This window comes from Bombina bombina, chromosome 5 (genome assembly GCF_027579735.1).
Source record: "Bombina bombina isolate aBomBom1 chromosome 5, aBomBom1.pri, whole genome shotgun sequence".
NCBI lineage: Eukaryota > Metazoa > Chordata > Amphibia > Anura > Bombinatoridae > Bombina > Bombina bombina.
In genome coordinates this window covers 1,162,799,979-1,162,821,142 of record NC_069503.1, presented here as the reverse complement: position 1 = coordinate 1,162,821,142, position 21,164 = coordinate 1,162,799,979, and the positions used below count along the sequence as shown (strand labels likewise).

General features: G+C 46.4%; 1 protein-coding gene across 1 annotated transcript in view; it reads right to left on the bottom strand.

Annotated features, from left to right (window-relative positions):
* Positions 1 to 279: 279 nt before the first annotated feature.
* Positions 280 to 21,164, bottom strand: part of SLC52A2 (solute carrier family 52 member 2) — a 140,893-nt gene continuing 120,008 nt past the window's right edge. The window contains exon 4 of the mRNA XM_053715505.1: positions 280 to 562. Within this exon, the coding sequence (XP_053571480.1) occupies positions 350 to 562 (213 nt within the window). The 3' untranslated portion in view covers positions 280 to 349. The remainder of the gene's footprint in view (positions 563 to 21,164) is intronic.

Here is a 21,164-nt window from a genome sequence, read left to right as displayed (position 1 = left end):
ACCGATGGAATAGATCAGGTAATGGTAAAGGCAGCAGAGCTCAATTTCATGTAAAACCCTTAGATCAGACATCCTCAAACTTAACCCTCCAGAGGTTTTGGAACTACATTTCCCATGATGCTCAGCCAGCATATCAGCCATAGATAAACAATGTCTGAGCTAACAGTTATAATAATCATATTACTCAGAACTGGGACAGTATAGCTCTTCAAATTCAGGTGCATTTCAGATGCTTTAATTTACATTAACTGGATCCATATAGTCACTTCCCAGAACTCGTTCGGTCACTCCACTTTATTTTTTACATTCAGTAAATGGTAACTAGGAATTGTGGGACAGTAGCTTTGGCTTACAGTGGGCAGCTGTTTACACAGGTTTCTCCTGACACAAACACAGTGTAAATATTCACTAGAGGGAACATCGTAAGAGCACCCAGCATTGAACCAAGCTGTACTACAGCCCCACACCACACGAGGGCACTGTGACCTTCATCACGTAGAATCACTCCAATAATGACCTTCACATAGGAGAGGACACCCACGAATAGCACCCATCCCAGCACCTGCAGAAAACAACCAGAAAGATAAAATGCCATGAATACAGATTATGCATGTGCTTATAGTGAGTGTAACCCTGATGTTAGTGTCTCAGTCAAGGATCCTATACTGAGTGCAACCCTGATGTTAGTGAATCAGTGGAAACTCCTATAGTGAGTGTAACTCTGATGTTAGTGTTTAGAGATATTCATAGGAAGTGGAACACAGTAGTATATGATGGAGGCACTAATAGGAAGTGTAACCCAGTAGTACATGATGGAGGCACTCATAGGAAGTGTAAAGCAGTAGTATATGATGGAGGCACTCATAGGAAGTGTAACCCAGTAGTGCATGTTGGAGGCACTCATAGGAAGTGTAACACAGTAGTACATGTTGGAGGCACTCATATGAAGTATAACACAGTAGTACATGATGGAAGCACCTATAGGAAGTGTAACACAGTAGTACATGATGGAGGCACTTATAGGGAGTGTAACACAGTAGTATATGGTGGGGGCAATCATAGGAAGTGTAACCCAGTAGTGCATGTTGGAGGCACTCATAGGAAGTGTAACACAGTAGTATATGATGGAGGCACTTATAGGAAGTGTAACACAGTAGTATATGATGGAGGCACTCATAGGAAGTGTAACACAGTTGCATATTTTGGAGGCACTTACAGGAAGTGTAACCCAGTAGTACATGATGGAGGCACTTATAGGAAGTGTAACCCAGTAGTACATACTGGAGGCACCTATAGGAAGTGTAACCCAGTAGTACATGTTGGAGGCATTTATAGGAAGTGTAACCCAGTAGTACATGCTGGAGGCACTTATAGGAAGCATAACCCAGTAGCACACGCTGGAGGCACTTATAGGAAGTGTAACCCAGTAGTACATGCTGGAGGCACTTATAGGAAGTGTAACACAACAGTATATGCTGGAGGCACTTATAGGTAGTGTAACCCAGTAGTGCATGCTGGAGGCACTTATAGGAAGTGTAATACAGTAGTACATGTTGGAGGCACTCATAGGAAGTGTAACACAGTAGTATATGTTGGAGGCACTTATAGGAAGTGTAACCCAGTAGTGCATGTTGGAGGCACTTATAGGAAGTGTAATACAGTGGTACATATTGGAGGCACTCATAGGAAGTGTAACACAGTAGTATATGTTGGAGGCACTTATAGGAAGTGTAACCCAGTAGTGCATGTTGGAGGCACTTATAGGAAGTGTAATACAGTGGTACATATTGGAGGCACTCATAGGAAGTGTAACACAGTAGTATATGTTGGAGGCACTTATAGGAAGTGTAACCCAGTAGTACATGCAGGAGGCACTTTTAGGAAGTGTAACCCAGTAGTACATGTTGGAGGCACTTATAGGAAGTGTAACCCAGTAGTACATGCTGGAGGCAGTTATAGGAAGTGTAACCCAGTAGTACATGCAGGAGGCTCTTTTAGGAAGTTTAACACCGTAGTACATGATGGAGGCACTTATAGGAAGTGTAACCCAGTAGTAAATGATGGAGGCACTTATAGGGAGTGTAACCCAGTAGTACATGTTGGAGGCACTTATAGGGAGTGTAACCCAGTAGTACATGTTGGAGGCACTTATAGGAAGTGTAACCCAGTAGTACATGTTGGAAGTGTTTATAGGGAGTGTAACCCAGTAGAACATGCTGGAGGCACTTATAGGAAGTGTAACACAGTAGTACATGTTGGAGACATTTATAGGAAGTGTAACTCAGTAGTACATGCTGGAGGCACTTATAGGGAGTGTAACTGAGTACTACATGTTGGAGGCACTTATAGGAAGTGTAACCCAGTAGTACATGTTGGAAGCACATTTAGGAAGTGTAATCCAGTAGTACATGATGGAGGCACTTATAGGAAGTGCAACACAGTAGTACATGATGGGGGCACTTATAGGAAGTGTAACCCAGTAGTAAATGTTGGAGGCACTTATAGGAAATGTAACCCAGTAGTACATGTTGGTAGCACTTATAGGAAGTGTAACCTAGTAGTACATGTTGGAGGCACTTAAAGGAAGTATAACCCAGTAGCACATGATGGAGGCACTTATAGGAAGTGTAACCCAGTAGTACATGATGGGGGCACTTATAGGAAGTGTAACCCAGTATTAAATGTTGGAGGCACTTATAGGAAATGTAACCCAGTAGTACATGATGGAGGCACTTATAGGAAGTGCAACACAGTAGTACATGATGGGGGCACTTATAGGAATTGTAACACAGTAGTACATGTTGGAGGCATTTATAGGAAGTGTAACTCAGTAGTACATGCTGGAGGCACTTATAGGGAGTGTAACCCAGTAGTACATGTTGGAGGCACTTATAGGAAGTGTAACCCAGTAGTACATGTTGGAGGCACTTATAGGAAGTGTAATCCAGTAGTACATGATGGAGGCACTTATAGGAAGTTCAACACAGTAGTACATGATGGGGGCACTTATAGGAAGTGTAACCCAGTAGTAAATGTTGGAGGTACTTATAGGAAATGTAACCAAGTAGTACATGTTGGTAGCACTTATAGGAAGTGTAACCTAGTAGTACATGTTGGAGACACTTAAAGGAAGTGTAACCCAGTAGCACATGATGTAGGCACTTATAGGAAGTGTAACCCAGTAGTACACGATGGAGGCACTTATAGGAAGTGTAACCCAGTAGTAGATGATGGAGGCACTTATAGGAAGTGTAACCTAGTAGTACATGTTGGAGGCACTTATAGGAAGTGTAACGCAGTAGTATATGATAGAGGCATATACTCTCTCTCTGTGTGCTATACAGGGGGTACATAATGTGCTCTCTCTCTGTGCTATACAGGGGTACATAAAGTGTTCTCTCTCTCTCTCTGTGCTATACAGGGGGTACATAATGTGTTCTCTCTCTCTCTCTGTGCTATACAGGGGTACATAATGTGCTCTCTCTCTCTGTGCTATACAGGGGTACATAAAGTGTTCTCTCTCTCTCTCTGTGCTATACAGGGGTACATAATGTGTTCTCTCTCTCTCTCTCTCTCTCTCTCTCTCTCTGTGTGCTATACAGGGGGTACATAATGTGTTCTCTCTCTCTCTGTGCTATACAGGGGGTACATAATGTGTTCTCTCTCTCTCTCTCTGTGCTATACAGGGGTACATAATGTGTTCTCTTTCTCTCTCTGTGCTATACAGGGGTACATAATGTGTTCTCTCTCTCTCTCTCTCTCTCTCTCTCTGTGCTATACAGGGGGTACATAATGTGTTATCTCTCCCTCTCTCTCTCTGTGCTATACAGGGGTACATAATGTGTTCTCTCTCTGTGCTATACAGGGGGTACATAATGTGTTCTCTCTCTCTCTCTCTCTGTGCTATACAGGGGGTACATAATGTGTTCTCTCTCTCTCTGTGTGCTATACAGGGGTACATAATGTGTTCTCTCTCTCTGTGCTATACAGGGGGTACATAATGTGTTCTCTCTCTCTCTCTGTGCTATACAGGGGTACATAATGTGTTTTCTCTCTCTCTCTGTGCTATACAGGGGTACATAATGTGTTCTCTCTCTCTCTCTCTGTGCTATACAGGGGTACATAATGTGTTCTCTCTCTCTCTGTGTGCTATACAGGGGGTACATAATGTGTTCTCTCTCTCTCTCTGTGCTATACAGGGGTACATAATGTGTTCTCTCTCTCTGTGTGTGCTATACAGGGGGTACATAATGTGTTCTCTCTCTCTCTCTGTGCTATACAGGGGGTACATAATGTGTTCTCTCTCTCTCTCTCTGTGCTATACAGGGGGTACATAATGTGTTCTCTCTCTCTCTGTGCTATGCAGGGGGTACATAATGTGTTCTCTCTCTCTCTCTCTCTGTGTGCTATACAGGGGTACATAATGTGTTCTCTCTCTCTCTCTGTGCTATACAGGGGTACATAATGTGTTCTCTCTCTCTCTCTGTGCTATACAGGGGTACATAATGTGTTCTCTCTCTCTCTGTGTGCTATACAGGGGGTACATAACGTGTTCTTTCTCTGTGCTATACAGGGGGTACATAATGTGTTCTCTCTCTGTGCTATACAGGGGGTACATAATGTGCGCTCTCTCTCTCTCTCTCTCTGTGCTATACAGGGGTACATAATGTGTTCTCTCTCTCTCTCTCTCTGTGCTATACAGGGGGTACATAATGTGTTCTCTCTCTCTCTCTCTCTCTCTCTGTGTGCTATACAGGGGGTACATAATGTGTTCTCTCTCTCTATGCTATACAGGGGTACATAATGTGTTCTCTCTCTCTCTCTGTGCTATACAGGGGTACATAATGTGTTCTCTCTCTCTGTGCTATACAGGGGGTACATAATGTGTTCTCTCTCTCTCTGTGCTATACAGGGGGTACATAATGTGTTCTCTCTCTCTCTGTGCTATACAGGGGTACATCATGTGTTCTCTCTCTCTCTGTCTCTGTGCTATACAGGGGTACATAATGTGTTCTCTCTCTCTCCCTATGTGCCATACAGGTGGGTGCATAATGTGTTCTCTCTCTCTCTCTCTGTGCTATACAGGGGTACATAATGTGTTCTCTCTCTCTCTCTGTGCTATACAGGGGTACATAATGTGTTCTCTCTCTCTCTCTCTCTGTGCTATACAGGGGGTACATAATGTGTTCTCTCTCTCTCTGTGCTATACAGGGGTACATAATGTGTTCTCTCTCTCTCTCTCTCTCTGTGCTATACAGGGGGTACATAATGTGTTCTCTCTCTCTCTCTCTCTCTGTGTGCTATACAGGGGTACATAATGTGTTCTCTCTCTCTCTCTCTGTGCTATACAGGGGTACATAATGTGTTCTCTCTCTCTCTGTGCTATACAGGGGGTATATAATTTGTTCTCTCTCTCTTTCTCTCTGTGTGCTATACAGGGGTACATAATGTGTTCTCTCTCTCTCTCTCTCTCTCTCTCTCTCTGTGCTATACAGGGGTAAATAATGTGTTCTCTCTCTCTCTCTCTCTCTCTCTCTCTCTCTCTGTGCTATACAGGGGTACATAATGTGTTCTCTCTCTCTCTGTGCTATACAGGGGGTATATAATTTGTTCTCTCTCTCTTTCTCTCTGTGTGCTATACAGGGGTACATAATGTGTTCTCTCTCTCTCTCTCTCTGTGTGCTATACAGGGGTACATAATGTGTTCTCTCTCTCTCTCTGTGCTATACAGGGGTACAGAATGTGTTCTCTCTCTCTCTGTGTGCTATACAGGGGTAATGTGTTCTCTCTCTCTCTCTCTCTCTCTCTCTCTGTGCTATACAGGGGTGTTACGGTTACCCTTAGTCTCGCTGAGAGATGGACCGCTTAGTAGCCTGGATTCCTATTGCTGAAGAGGGGAGAAGCTGCTTTCCATAGTATTCTATATGAGTCTCGCAAATGTAGAATAATCCCCCTTAGCTGTAGTACAGCTAGGATACCCTTCTGCCCACAAAAACGAGTCAACCCTGCGATTGAGGGTCAACCAAGAACTCAGGACTGGGATGCCCAGCCTGCTTTTTATTGAGGTTACATGCACACAGGGCACTCCCAGGGGGAGAAGCATAAAATCCCCCATCACACATTTGGTACAGAGACAACGCCCTTTGACAGGCCACAATAGGATTACAGTATTTCAGCAGATAACAAGTTACACACAAGAGAACAATGCAGTCCATCTTATCAATAGTAGTCTGACTCCGGAGTTGATTAGACAATGGGAATGTTTATCACTAAACTTAATTAGAGCTGATGCCAGCAAACTTGTATTTAGAAAATAGCTTCTAAAATCTGAACAAAGTTAACTCTTTATGAAATGATACTTGTTACGGTTTTCTTGGAGCCCTTCTTAGGCGCTGGCTTGGCTGGTTCAGGCATTGCTGCTGGGAAATAAGCTCTTCACAACAAAATAACTAATGCTTCTGTAACAAGGGGTACATACTGTGTTCTCTCTCTCTCTCTCTCTGTGCTATACAGGGGGTACATAATGTGTTCTCTCTCTCTCTGTGCTATACAGGGGGTACATAATGTGTTCTCTCTCTCTGTGCTATACAGGGGTACATAATGTGTTCTCTCTCTCTGTGCTATACAGGGGTACATAATGTGTTCTCTCTCTCTCTCTCTGTGCTATACAGGGGGTACATAATGTGTTCTCTCTCTCTGTGCTATACAGGGGGTACATAATGTGTTCTCTCTCTCTCTCTCTCTGTGCTATACAGGGGGTACATAATGTGTTCTCTCTCTCTCTCTCTGTGTGCTATACAGGGGTTACATAATGTGTTCTCTCTCTCTGTGCTATACAGAGGTACATAATGTGTTCTCTCTCTCTCTCTGTGCTATACAGAGGTACATAATGTGTTCTCTCTCTCTCTCTGTGCTATACAGGGGGTACATAATGTGTTCACTCTCTCTGTGTGCTATACAGGGGGTACATAATGTGTTCTCTCTCTCTCTGTGCTATACAGGGGTACATAATGTGTTCTCTCTCTCTCTCTCTGTGCTATACAGGGGTACATAATGTGTTCTCTCTCTGTGCTATACAGGGGGTACATAATGTGTTCTCTCTCTCTCTGTGCTATACAGGGGTACATAATGTGTTCTCTCACTCTCTCTCTCTCTCTGTGCTATACAGGGGGTACATAATGTGTTCTCTCTCTCTCTGTGCTATACAGGGGTACATAATGTGTTCTCTCTCTCTCTCTCTCTGTGCTATACAGGGGTACATAATGTGTTCTCTCTCTCTCTGTGCTATACAGGGGTACATAATGTGTTCTCTCTCTCTCTCTGTGCTATACAGGGGTACATAATGTGTTCTCTCTCTCTCTCTGTGCTATACAGGGGTACATAATGTGTTCTCTCTCTCTGTGTGCTATACAGGGGGCACATAATGTGTTCTCTCTCTCTCACTCTGTGCTATACAGGGGTACATAATGTGTTCTCTCTCTCTCTGTGCTATACAGGGGTACATAATGTGTTCTCTCTCTCTCTCTGTGCTATACAGGGGTACATAATGTGTTCTCTCTCTCTCTGTGCTATACAGGGGGCACATAATGTGTTCTCTCTCTCTCACTCTGTGCTATACAGGGGTACATAATGTGTTCTCTCTCTCTCTGTGCTATACAGGGGTACATAATGTGTTCTCTCTCTCTCTCTGTGCTATACAGGGGTACATAATGTGTTCTCTCTCTCTCTGTGTGCTATACAGGGGTACATAATGTGTTCTCTCTCTCTCTGTGCTATACAGGGGGCACATAATGTGTTCTCTCTCTCTCACTCTGTGCTATACAGGGGTAAATAATGTGTGTAACGGCTCCAACCGGATACCAAGGGTTAACACCAGGGAACAATGTCCTTCATAGGGAATCAGCAATTCACAACCCAGCCAGTTTTCAGGTTTTAAACAGAATGACTTTTATTAAGGCTCATATGCCCAGTATTTATGCAGGTCTGACCCCCCCAGAAGGGGGGTTGAAAGAGTGTTGTACATTAGATGGAGGGAACACGCCCTTTTACATGATACAATTGAATACCTTGCTCAAGCTGATAACAATTTAAACACAGACACACACTTGGCTTTCCTTATCATCTAGGGTCTGCTCTCTGAGGTTGATTAAACAATGGACTGTGTATCAATAACATTAATGACAGTGCACAATAGCTGAGGCTAAAGCTGAACACAGTTAACTCTTTCAGTGCTGACAGAAGGGTCTGTCACATCTACATAGCACAATATACAGCCTATAGACAACCTTTCTTATGTTATAGTCCAGAAGTGGCTAGGTTTGCCACAATGCTCCCCCAGAACCAAGCCGGCATACACAGTCTGATCCCAACGGATCGGCTTGGGGATGTCCGGGGCAACAACTTTCGGCTCAAGTAAGCTACGGGGTGTTCTCCGCCATCTGCTCCAACTTGGCTCAGTACTGCCCCCACCCCAAACATGGAAGCGTCTCTTCCCGGAGGGACTGGGCTTGGGTAGTCACAGGGTTAACATCAGCGGGATCCATGGGAGCATAGGCAGAAACAAGGGGGGCCAAGTCATTTCCAAGGAGAACATCAGCAGGTAAGTCCTTCTTGACCCCCACATTCACAAGTCTAGCGCCCACTCCCCAATCCAAATGTACCCTGGCAACAGGTAGGCGGAACACAGTGCCCCCTGCTACCCTCACAGCCACAGTGTCTCCAGTGTGCTGTTTCTCAGGCACCAAGTTCTCTTGAAGCAAGGTCATGGTAGCACCAGTATCCCGTAGACAACTGACCTCCTTCCCATTCACTTTAACCCGTTGCCGGTTATTCCGGTGGGCAGCTTGCACGGGGTCTGCTTCATGTAGGCTGCCCCAGCATTCTGGCGCCTCTACGTAGCGGGCCACAGGCTGAGGATTATGTGGGATTCCGCCAGCGGGTCTTCTCCAGGACTGTGCTTGATTCGCTGCGTTTAGGGGACACTCTGGTCTTTTGTGCCCTAGTTGCTTACATCCAAAGCACCGAATAGGTTGTGAGTAGCCCCGCGAATTGAACCGGGCTCTCTGAGGGTAGTTCGTGGCCGGAGGCCGTGTGGTATAGCGGTGCGCCGGGGGTTGGTAACTGGCAGCTGCTGGGGTGACTGGGGGTCTGTACTCCACTCTAGCAGTGGGCAATCGGTATACTGCTCCCCCTGCCCCTCGTACTGCCACGGATCCGCCAGTGGGTGCTGTATCCGGCACCAAATGGGGAGCTATCAGGGTTAAAGTAGCTCCCGAATCCCGAAGTCCCTGGACCGACATCACCTCATGCAGAATTCCCAGGGGTTCCTCGGCTTGGGTGCTCAACACCTCATGAGCGGCAGGCTCCGTTTGGTAATGGTGAGCAGCCGCCCTTGGGGCCAGGTTCTGTCTGACCTGGTTCCAAGCTTGTCTGCTCCGATTTTGGGTGCACTCACGTGCCATATGTCCCCACTGCTTGCAGGTGTGGCATTGTATATTAGCCCGTCCGTTGTTAGGCTGTAGTCCATGGTGCCTCCTGGCATCAAAATGCTGGTCTGCTAATCTGGCTGCTTCGGTTAAGGTGAGGGGTTTTCGATCTCTCACCCATTCTTGGGCTTCTGGGGACAAGCCGTTAAAGAATTGCTCCAACAGCATCAGTTGTCGCAATTCTTCCATGGTGGTAGCTTGGCTGGCCTGTATCCACCCCTGAGATGCTTGATCCAGCTTGTGGGCCCACTCTGCATGGGAATCTCTTTCTGGCTTGCGCAGGCCTCTAAACTTGCGCCGGTATGCCTCTGAGGTAATGGCATATCTTTCCAAGATCGCTCTCTTCACTTTAGCGTAATCCTTGCTGTCCTCCCTGGGTACAGCGCGATACGCTTCCGCTGCCCTACCGGCTAGCTTGCCTGCTAGCACCGGCACCCATACGGACTGCTCCAAATCATGTAACTCGCACAGTCTCTCAAAATCCTGTAAATACCCATCAATCTCATCCTTCTCCTCACAAAACATTTTAAATGCATGGTATGGGATTTTGGGTCTTACTGGGTTGCTGAGTGCGTCCAAAATGGATTCTGCTCGGGAGGATGCATTCCGCGAACTGTGTGCCATCACGTACTCCTGCACATCTGCCATTACCACGGATAGCATATCCCGTGGTACAGGTTGGGGTAAAAATTCCAGCCTGGTCCTCATTTCCCTCTGGTATAGGGTCTCCTCCATGGCTGCTGGAGGCGTAGCGCTGCGAGCTCTGTCTCCCTCCATCAGCTCAGCAATTAATATAGCCTTGGGTTTGCTGCTGCCTATCTTTCCCCTGGCTTCTAGCAGTTCCTTTTACGTTTGTCTCTTTAGCTTAGAATAATCCATCTCCATTCACTTCGGTCCCTGGTACTCCTTCCATCTTAGTCAGTATTGTAGTAATCCCCCTCTTCCTGAGGTTACTGGCTTGTGTAGTTGCTCTTCTGGGCGATAAGGTTCATTCCGTCGCTTGCCACCAATTGTAACGGCTCCAACCGGATACCAAGGGTTAACACCAGGGAACAATGTCCTGCATAGGGAATCAGCAATTCACAACCCAGCCAGTTTTCAGGTTTAAAACAGAATGACTTTTATTAAGGCTCATATGCCCAGTATTTATGCAGGTCTGACCCCCCCCAGAAGGGGGGTTGAAAGAGTGTTGTACATTAGATGGAGGGAACACGCCCTTTTACATGATACAATTGAATACCTTGCTCAAGCTGATAACAATTTAAACACAGACACACACTTGGCTTTCCTTATCATCTAGGGTCTGCTCTCTGAGGTTGATTAAACAATGGACTGTGTATCAATAACATTAATGACAGTGCACAATAGCTGAGGCTAAAGCTGAACACAGTTAACTCTTTCAGTGCTGACAGAAGGGTCTGTCACATCTACATAGCACAATATACAGCCTATAGACAACCTTTCTTATGTTATAGTCCAGAAGTGGCTAGGTTTGCCACAATGTGTTCTCTCTCTCTCTGTGTGTGTGTGTGTGTGCTATACAGGGGTACATAATGTGTTCTCTCTCTCTCACTCTGTGCTTTCCAGGGGTACATAATGTGTTCTCTCTCTCTCTGTGTGCTATACAGGGGGTACATAATGTGTTCTCTCTCTGTGTGCTATACAGGGGGTACATAATGTGTTCTCTCTCTGTGTGTGCTATACAGGGGTACATAATGTGTTCTCTCTCTCTCTCTCTCTGTGCTATACAGGGGTACATAATGTGTTCTCTCTCTCTCTCTCTCTCTCTCTCTCTCTGTGCTATACAGGGGTACATAATGTGTTCTCTCTCTCTCTCTCTCTCTCTCTCTGTGTGTGTGTGCTATACAGGGGTACATAATGTGTTCTCTCTCTCTCTCTCTCTCTCTCTCTCTCTCTCTGTGTGTGTGTGCTATACAGGGGGTACATAATGTGTTCTCTCTCTCTGTGTGCTATACAGGGGTACATAATGTGTTCTCTCTCTCTCTCTGTGCTATACAGGGGGTACATAATGTGTTCTCTCTCTCTCTCTGTGTGCTATACAGGGGTACATAATGTGCTCTCTCTCTCTCTCTGTGCTATACAGAGGTACATAATGTGTTCTCTCTCTCTCTCTCTCTCTCTCTCTGTGCTATACAGGGGTACATAATGTGTTCTCTCTCTCTCTCTGTGTGCTATACAGGGGTACATAATGTGTTCTCTCTCTGTGTGCTATACAGGGGGTACATAATGTTTTCACTCTCTCTCTGTGCTATACAGGGGTACATAATGTGTTCTCTCTCTCTCTCTCTCTGTGCTATACAGGGGGTACATAATGTGTACTCTCTCTCTCTGTGTGCTATACAGGGGTACATAATGTGTTCTCTCTCTCTCTCTGTGCTATACAGGGGGTACATAATGTGTTCTCTCTCTCTCTGTGTGTGCTATACAGGGGTACATAATGTGTTCTCTCTCTCTCTCTGTGTGCTATACAGGGGTACATAATGTGTTCTCTCTCTCTCTCTGTGTGCGCTATACAGGGGGTACATAATGTGTTCTCTCTCTCTCTGTGCTATACAGGGGTACATAATGTGCTCTCTCTCTCTGTGCTATACAGGGGTACATAATGTGTTCTCTCTCTCTCTCTGTGCTATACAGGGGTACATAATGTGTTCTCTCTCTCTCTCTCTCTCTCTCTGTGCTATACAGGGGTACATAATGTGTTCTCTCTCTCTCTCTCACTCTGTGCTATACAGGGGTACATAATGTGTTCTCTCTCTCTCTCTGTGCTATACAGGGGTACATAATGTGTTCTCTCTCTCTCTCTGTGCTATACAGGGGTACATAATGTGTTCTCTCTCTCTCTGTGCTATACAGGGGGCACATAATGTGTTCTCTCTCTCTCACTCTGTGCTATACAGGGGCACATAATGCGTTCTCTCTCTCTGTGCTATACAGGGGTAAATAATGTGTTCTCTCTCTCTCTGTGTGTGTGTGTGTGCTATACAGGGGTACATAATGTGTTCTCTCTCTCTCACTCTGTGCTTTCCAGGGGTACATAATGTGTTCTCTCTCTCTCTCTGTGCTATACAGGGGTACATAATGTGTTCTCTCTCTCTGTGCTATACAGGGGTACATAATGTGTTCTCTCTCTCTCTCTCTCTCTGTGCTATACAGGGGGTACATAATGTGTTCTCTCTCTCTGTGCTATACAGGGGGTACATAATGTGTTCTCTCTCTCTCTCTCTCTCTCTCTCTCTCTGTGCTATACAGGGGGTACATAATGTGTTCTCTCTCTCTCTCTCTCTCTCTCTGTGTGCTATACAGGGGGTACATAATGTGTTCTCTCTCTCTGTGCTATACAGAGGTACATAATGTGTTCTCTCTCTCTCTCTGTGCTATACAGAGGTACATAATGTGTTCTCTCTCTCTCTCTGTGCTATACAGGGGGTACATAATGTGTTCTCTCTCTCTGTGTGCTATACAGGGGGTACATAATGTGTTCTCTCTCTCTCTCTCTGTGCTATACAGGGGTACATAATGTGTTCTCTCTCTCTCTCTCTGTGCTATACAGGGGTACATAATGTGTTCTCTCTCTGTGCTATACAGGGGGTACATAATGTGTTCTCTCTCTCTCTGTGCTATACAGGGGTACATAATGTGTTCTCTCACTCTCTCTCTCTCTCTCTCTGTGCTATACAGGGGGTACATAATGTGTTCTCTCTCTCTCTCTCTGTGCTATACAGGGGTACATAATGTGTTCTCTCTCTCTCTCTCTCTCTCTCTCTCTCTCTGTGCTATACAGGGGGTACATAATGTGTTCTCTCTCTCTCTGTGCTATACAGGGGTACATAATGTGTTCTCTCTCTCTCTCTGTGCTATACAGGGGTACATAATGTGTTCTCTCTCTCTCTCTGTGCTATACAGGGGTACATAATGTGTTCTCTCTCTCTCTGTGCTATACAGGGGGCACATAATGTGTTCTCTCTCTCTCACTCTGTGCTATACAGGGGTAAATAATGTGTTCTCTCTCTCTCTGTGCTATACAGGGGTACATAATGTGTTCTCTCTCTCTCTCTGTGCTATACAGGGGTACATAATGTGTTCTCTCTCTCTCTGTGCTATACAGGGGGCACATAATGTGTTCTTTCTCTCTCACTCTGTGCTATACAGGGGTACATAATGTGTTCTCTCTCTCTCTGTGCTATACAGGGGTACATAATGTGTTCTCTCTCTCTCTCTGTGCTATACAGGGGTACATAATGTGTTCTCTCTCTCTCTCTCTCTCTGTGTGTGCTATACAGGGGGTACATAATGTGTTCTCTCTCTCTCTCTGTGCTATACAGGGGGTACATAATGTGTTCTCTCTCTCTCTCTCTGTGCTATACAGGGGTACATAATGTGTTCTCTCTCTCTCTGTGCTATACAGGGGGCACATAATGTGTTCTCTCTCTCTCACTCTGTGCTATACAGGGGTAAATAATGTGTTCTCTCTCTCTCTGTGTGTGTGTGTGTGTGTGCTATACAGGGGTACATAATGTGTTCTCTCTCTCTCACTCTGTGCTTTCCAGGGGTACATAATGTGTTCTCTCTCTCTGTGTGTGCTATACAGGGGGTACATAATGTGTTCTCTCTCTGTGTGCTATACAGGGGGTACATAATGTGTTCTCTCTCTGTGTGTGCTATACAGGGGTACATAATGTGTTCTCTCTCTCTCTCTGTGCTATACAGGGGTACATAATGTGTTCTCTCTCTCTCTCTCTCTCTCTCTCTCTCTCTCTGTGCTATACAGGGGTACATAATGTGTTCTCTCTCTCTCTCTGTGTGTGTGTGCTATACAGGGGTACATAATGTGTTCTCTCTCTCTCTCTCTCTCTCTCTCTGTGTGTGTGCTATACAGGGGTACATAATGTGTTCTCTCTCTCTGTGTGCTATACAGGGGTACATAATGTGTTCTCTCTCTCTCTCTGTGCTATACAGGGGGTACATAATGTGTTCTCTCTCTGTGTGCTATACAGGGGGTACATAATGTTTTCTCTCTCTCTCTGTGCTATACAGCGGGTACATAATGTGTTCTCTCTCTCTCTCTCTCTGTGCTATACAGGGGTACATAATGTGTACTCTCTCTCTCTCTCTGTGTGCTATACAGGGGTACATAATGTGTTCTCTCTCTCTCTCTGTGCTATACAGGGGGTACATAATGTGTTCTCTCTCTCTCTGTGTGTGCTATACAGGGGTACATAATGTGTTCTCTCTCTCTCTCTGTGTGCTATACAGGGGTACATAATGTGTTCTCTCTCTCTCTCTGTGCGCTATACAGGGGGTACATAATGTGTTCTCTCTCTCTCTGTGCTATACAGGGGTACATAATGTGCTCTCTCTCTCTGTGCTATACAGGGGTACATAATGTGTTCTCTCTCTCTCTCTCTCTCTGTGCTATACAGGGGTACATAATGTGTTCTCTCTCTCTCTCTCTCTCTCTCTCTCTCTCTCTGTGTGCTATACAGGGGGTACATAATGTGTTCTCTCTCTCTCTGTGCTATACAGGGGTAAATAATGTGTTCTCTCTCTCTCTCTGTGCTATACAGGGGTACATAATGTGTTCTCTCTCTCTCTCTGTGCTATACAGGGGTACATAATGTGTTCTCTCTCTCTCTGTGCTATACAGGGGGCACATAATGTGTTCTCTCTCTCTCACTCTGTGCTATACAGGGGCACATAATGCGTTCTCTCTCTCTGTGCTATACAGGGGTAAATAATGTGTTCTCTCTCTCTCTCTGTGTGTGTGTGTGCTATACAGGGGTACATAATGTGTTCTCTCTCTCTCACTCTGTGCTTTCCAGGGGTACATAATGTGTTCTCTCTCTCTCTGTGTGCTATACAGGGGGTACATAATGTGTTCTCTCTCTCTCTGTGTGCTATACAGGGGGTACATAATGTGTTCTCTCTCTGTGTGTGCTATACAGGGGTACATAATGTGTTCTCTCTCTCTCTCTGTGCTATGCAGGGGTACATAATGTGTTCTCTCTCTCTCTCTCTGTGCTATACAGGGGTACATAATGTGTTCTCTCTCTCTCTCTCTCTCTCTCTCTCTCTGTGTGTGCTATACAGGGGTACATATTGTGTTCTCTCTCTCTCACTCTGTGCTTTCCAGGGGTACATAATGTGTTCTCTCTCTCTCTGTGTGTGTGTGTGCTATACAGGGGTGTGACAAAACCAATCTCGCCACTGTACATTGGAGGGCCTGTTATGGAACATTCTTTGGGCTGGAGGTACATGGGCTTAAGGATACCCAGAGACTGCATGGAAATATGGAATGTTATATGCTGGACACCCCATGTACTTTCATAACTCTGTCTTATGTCTATGTCACCCTGTATCCATAAATACAGGATGGGTACAGGGTGTGAGTGCCCCTTGTGGGAGCAATTGTGACTCTATAAGCCAAGTGGGCATAAAAGACTTTATAGCTAATAAGAACTGTTCCTATATTCTGTAATAAGATGTATTCTATGTATGTTTCAGATCTGATTGTGTCTCAGGAGTCTGTCTGGGTAAACTGATTGTGTCCTTGTGTGATTATGTTAACTAGACTGCCCAACATCAGATTGTCTGAGTAAACGTTCTTCCCTAGTTAATTAACTTAATATGTTAATCTGTTTTACCTGTCAATAGACAGTTGTTAGAGGTTTGATGCATTGTTCATATGTCTGCTTTACTGTTAAACCAATGCCCTTTGTAACCTGAAGCCAGGGTGTATAAATCTGTGTGCTGCCTTCAAATAAAGTAGACATTCTGTTTTAAACCTGAAACTGGCTGGGTTGTGAATTGCTGATTCCCTATGCAGGACATTGTTCATCTGGCATTAACCCTTGGTACACAGTTGGTACCGTAACATTGGTGGCAGCGACGGAATGAACCTTATCGCCCAGAAGAGCAACTACACAAGCCAGTAACCTCAGGAAGAGGGGGATTATTACAATACTGACTAAGATGGAAAAGAGAAAAGTAAATTTTGCAGCTTTTAAAAACTTCCTGGAAACAGAAGGAGAGATTGATGGGTACCTTGCAGATTTTGAGAGGCAATGTGCACTACACAAGGTACCCGCAGAGGACTGGGTCACGATATTATCTGGAAAATTATCCGGCCGGGCCAGAGAGGCTTTTCGGGCCATTCCAGATGAGGAAGTCAGGGATTATAATACTGTAAAAGAGGCTCTGCTCTCCAGGTATGCGGTTACACCGGAGGCATACCGGAGGCGGTTCAGAGACACTGTTAAATTAGCTGGAGATTCCTACCTTGAGTGGGCATGTAAGGTGCACCGCACAGCAGCTCACTGGATAGCGGGGGTGCCAAGCCATATCTGGGGAAGAGGTGCTGCAGCTATTCCTGTTGGAACATTGCTTCGACAAGTTACCCGCAGGAGTTCGAGAGTGGGTTCGGGACCGTAAACCCTCCACCCTGCAGGAAGCGGCTCGCTTGGCAGATGAGTATACGGATGCCCGCAAACTGGACACTGCTACCACTAAGCCCCCTGCTAGAGTGGAGTACAGACCCCCAGTCACCCTAGCAGCTGCCAGTTACCAAACCCCGGCGCACCGCTATACCACACGGCCTCCGGCCACGAACTACCCTCAGAGAGCCCTGTTCAATTTGCGGTGCTACTCACAACCTATTCGGTGCTTTAGATGTAAGCAACTAGGGCACAAAAGACCAGAGTGTCCCCTAAACGCAGCGAACCAAGCGCAGTCCTGGAGAAGACCCGCCGGCGGAATCCCACGTAATCCTCAGCCTGCGGCCCGCTACGTAGAGGCGCAAGAATGCTGGAGCATCCTACATGAGGCAGACCTTGTGCAAGCTGCCCACCGGAATAACCGGCAACTGGTTAAAGTGAATGGGAAGAAGGTCAGTGGTCTACGGGATACTGGTGCTACCATGACCTTGCTTCAAAAGAACTTGGTGTCTGAGAAACAGTACACTGGAGACACTGTGGCTGTGAGGGTAGCAGGGGGCGATGTGTTCAGCCTACCTGTTGCCAGGGTACATTTGGATTGGGGAGTGGGCGCTAGACCTGTGAATGTGGGGGTCAAGAAGGACTTACCTGCTGATGTTCTTCTTGGAAATGACTTGGCCCCCCTTGTTTCTGCCTACGCTCCTATGGGTCCCGCTGATGTTAACTCTGTGACTACCCGTGCCCAGATCCATGCAGCAGAGACTGACCCACCTGCTGCTAAGCCCCAGGACGATGAGCTCAGTAAATCTCTATCCGCTATTGATATGTGGAGGTCCCGTTACAATGCGCTGATGAAGGAGAAGAGGAGCGCAGAGGAAAAAGCACGTTTAGAACGTGAATCTCTGCTAGACAAGCTGCACCGTCAGACTGCAGAAAACACCAGCTTGAGAGTGGGACATGAAACCTTAAAGACAAACTTAGCGACACTTGAGGAGAAGCTGACGCTGGCTCATAGTGAGGTGCAGCAACTCAAGGGCACCCTATGTCAGTATGAAGGGATTGTGGATACCTATAAAGAGCAGGTACAGAAAACTCGTAAAGAAGCTGATGGGATTTTGAAGGACTGTTTGGCCCTGGTCTGGGCACTGAGGAATTTGAACCCTTGTTTGTATGGACAGGAATTCTCTCTCATAACGGGAATCCAGATGGATTGTCCCAGCAAACTGACATGCCTACCAGGCGCTCTGGTGGTATATGGCACATTATATACCCTGGACAGCCGAGCATGACAAACCAGAGGGAGAGGAGTTTGATGGTCCTGGCTTGTTATGGGAGTCCTTTGCAGAGCCTGACTTTGGGAGCCCAGACTCCATTCCCCAGCGGCAGGCTGCGTTAAAAGGGGTAGGGACAGTTGGTCCTGTCCCCCAGCAACACGGCTGTTTAGCCAAAGGGAAGACGATTGGTCTCCCCCTCCAGCAGCACAGCTATGTATCCAAAGGGGAGACAGTCGGTCTCCCCCTCCAGCAACCAGGCTCCCACCAGGCTACTTCCATGGTAGTGCTGGCACCCGGGCAGAGTACAGCTGGTCTCTGCCCACCTCGCAACCCACCAATTCAGCGTACCAGTCCCCCACACAGCTGTGGTGAGGTACCTGGACATGGACAAGTTTTCCCCGTACTCAGGTGTAGTAACCATTTATTGTGGGTGGGCTGTACTACTAATTGTGTTTTATGGGTGGGTTGCTGGACTAACCAGGGCACTGACCGGCAGGAGGTCAGATACCCTGTTAGTCTGTTTGGAAAAGGGGAGAGATGTGACAAAACCAATCTCGCCACTGTACATTGGAGGGCCTGTTATGGAACATTCTTTGGGCTGGAGGTACATGGGCTTAAGGATACCCAGAGACTGCATGGAAATATGGAATGTTATATGCTGGACACCCCATGTACTTTCATAACTCTGTCTTATGTCTATGTCACCCTGTATCCATAAATACAGGATGGGTACAGGGTGTGAGTGCCCCTTGTGGGAGCAATTGTGACTCTATAAGCCAAGTGGGCATAAAAGACTTTATAGCTAATAAGAACTGTTCCTATATTCTGTAATAAGATGTATTCTATGTATGTTTCAGATCTGATTGTGTCTCAGGAGTCTGTCTGGGTAAACTGATTGTGTCCTCGTGTGATTATGTTAACTAGACTGCCCAACATCAGATTGTCTGAGTAAACGTTCTTCCCTAGTTAATTAACTTAATATGTTAATCTGTTTTACCTGTCAATAGACAGTTGTTAGAGGTTTGATGCATTGTTCATATGTCTGCTTTACTGTTAAACCAATGCCCTTTGTAACCTGAAGCCAGGGTGTATAAATCTGTGTGCTGCCTTCAAATAAAGTAGACATTCTGTTTTAAACCTGAAACTGGCTGGGTTGTGAATTGCTGATTCCCTATGCAGGACATTGTTCATCTGGCATTAACCCTTGGTACACAGTTGGTACCGTAACATTGGTGGCAGCGACGGAATGAACCTTATCGCCCAGAAGAGCAACTACACAAGCCAGTAACCTCAGGAAGAGGGGGATTATTACAATACTGACTAAGATGGAAAAGAGAAAAGTAAATTTTGCAGCTTTTAAAAACTTCCTGGAAACAGAAGGAGAGATTGATGGGTACCTTGCAGATTTTGAGAGGCAATGTGCACTACACAAGGTACCCGCAGAGGACTGGGTCACGATATTATCTGGAAAATTATCCGGCCGGGCCAGAGAGGCTTTTCGGGCCATTCCAGATGAGGAAGTCAGGGATTATAATACTGTAAAAGAGGCTCTGCTCTCCAGGTATGCGGTTACACCGGAGGCATACCGGAGGCGGTTCAGAGACACTGTTAAATTAGCTGGAGATTCCTACCTTGAGTGGGCATGTAAGGTGCACCGCACAGCAGCTCACTGGATAGCGGGGTGCCAAGCCATATCTGGGGAAGAGGTGCTGCAGCTATTCCTGTTGGAACATTGCTTCGACAAGTTACCCGCAGGAGTTCGAGAGTGGGTTCGGGACCGTAAACCCTCCACCCTGCAGGAAGCGGCTCGCTTGGCAGATGAGTATACGGATGCCCGCAAACTGGACACTGCTACCACTAAGCCCCCTGCTAGAGTGGAGTACAGACCCCCAGTCACCCTAGCAGCTGCCAGTTACCAAACCCCGGCGCACCGCTATACCACACGGCCTCCGGCCACGAACTACCCTCAGAGAGCCCTGTTCAATTTGCGGTGCTACTCACAACCTATTCGGTGCTTTAGATGTAAGCAACTAGGGCACAAAAGACCAGAGTGTCCCCTAAACGCAGCGAACCAAGCGCAGTCCTGGAGAAGACCCGCCGGCGGAATCCCACGTAATCCTCAGCCTGCGGCCCGCTACGTAGAGGCGCAAGAATGCTGGAGCATCCTACATGAGGCAGACCTTGTGCAAGCTGCCCACCGGAATAACCGGCAACTGGTTAAAGTGAATGGGAAGAAGGTCAGTGGTCTACGGGATACTGGTGCTACCATGACCTTGCTTCAAAAGAACTTGGTGTCTGAGAAACAGTACACTGGAGACACTGTGGCTGTGAGGGTAGCAGGGGGCGATGTGTTCAGCCTACCTGTTGCCAGGGTACATTTGGATTGGGGAGTGGGCGCTAGACCTGTGAATGTGGGGGTCAAGAAGGACTTACCTGCTGATGTTCTTCTTGGAAATGACTTGGCCCCCCTTGTTTCTGCCTACGCTCCTATGGGTCCCGCTGATGTTAACTCTGTGACTACCCGTGCCCAGATCCATGCAGCAGAGACTGACCCACCTGCTGCTAAGCCCCAGGACGATGAGCTCAGTAAATCTCTATCCGCTATTGATATGTGGAGGTCCCGTTACAATGCGCTGATGAAGGAGAAGAGGAGCGCAGAGGAAAAAGCACGTTTAGAACGTGAATCTCTGCTAGACAAGCTGCACCGTCAGACTGCAGAAAACACCAGCTTGAGAGTGGGACATGAAACCTTAAAGACAAACTTAGCGACACTTGAGGAGAAGCTGACGCTGGCTCATAGTGAGGTGCAGCAACTCAAGGGCACCCTATGTCAGTATGAAGGGATTGTGGATACCTATAAAGAGCAGGTACAGAAAACTCGTAAAGAAGCTGATGGGATTTTGAAGGACTGTTTGGCCCTGGTCTGGGCACTGAGGAATTTGAACCCTTGTTTG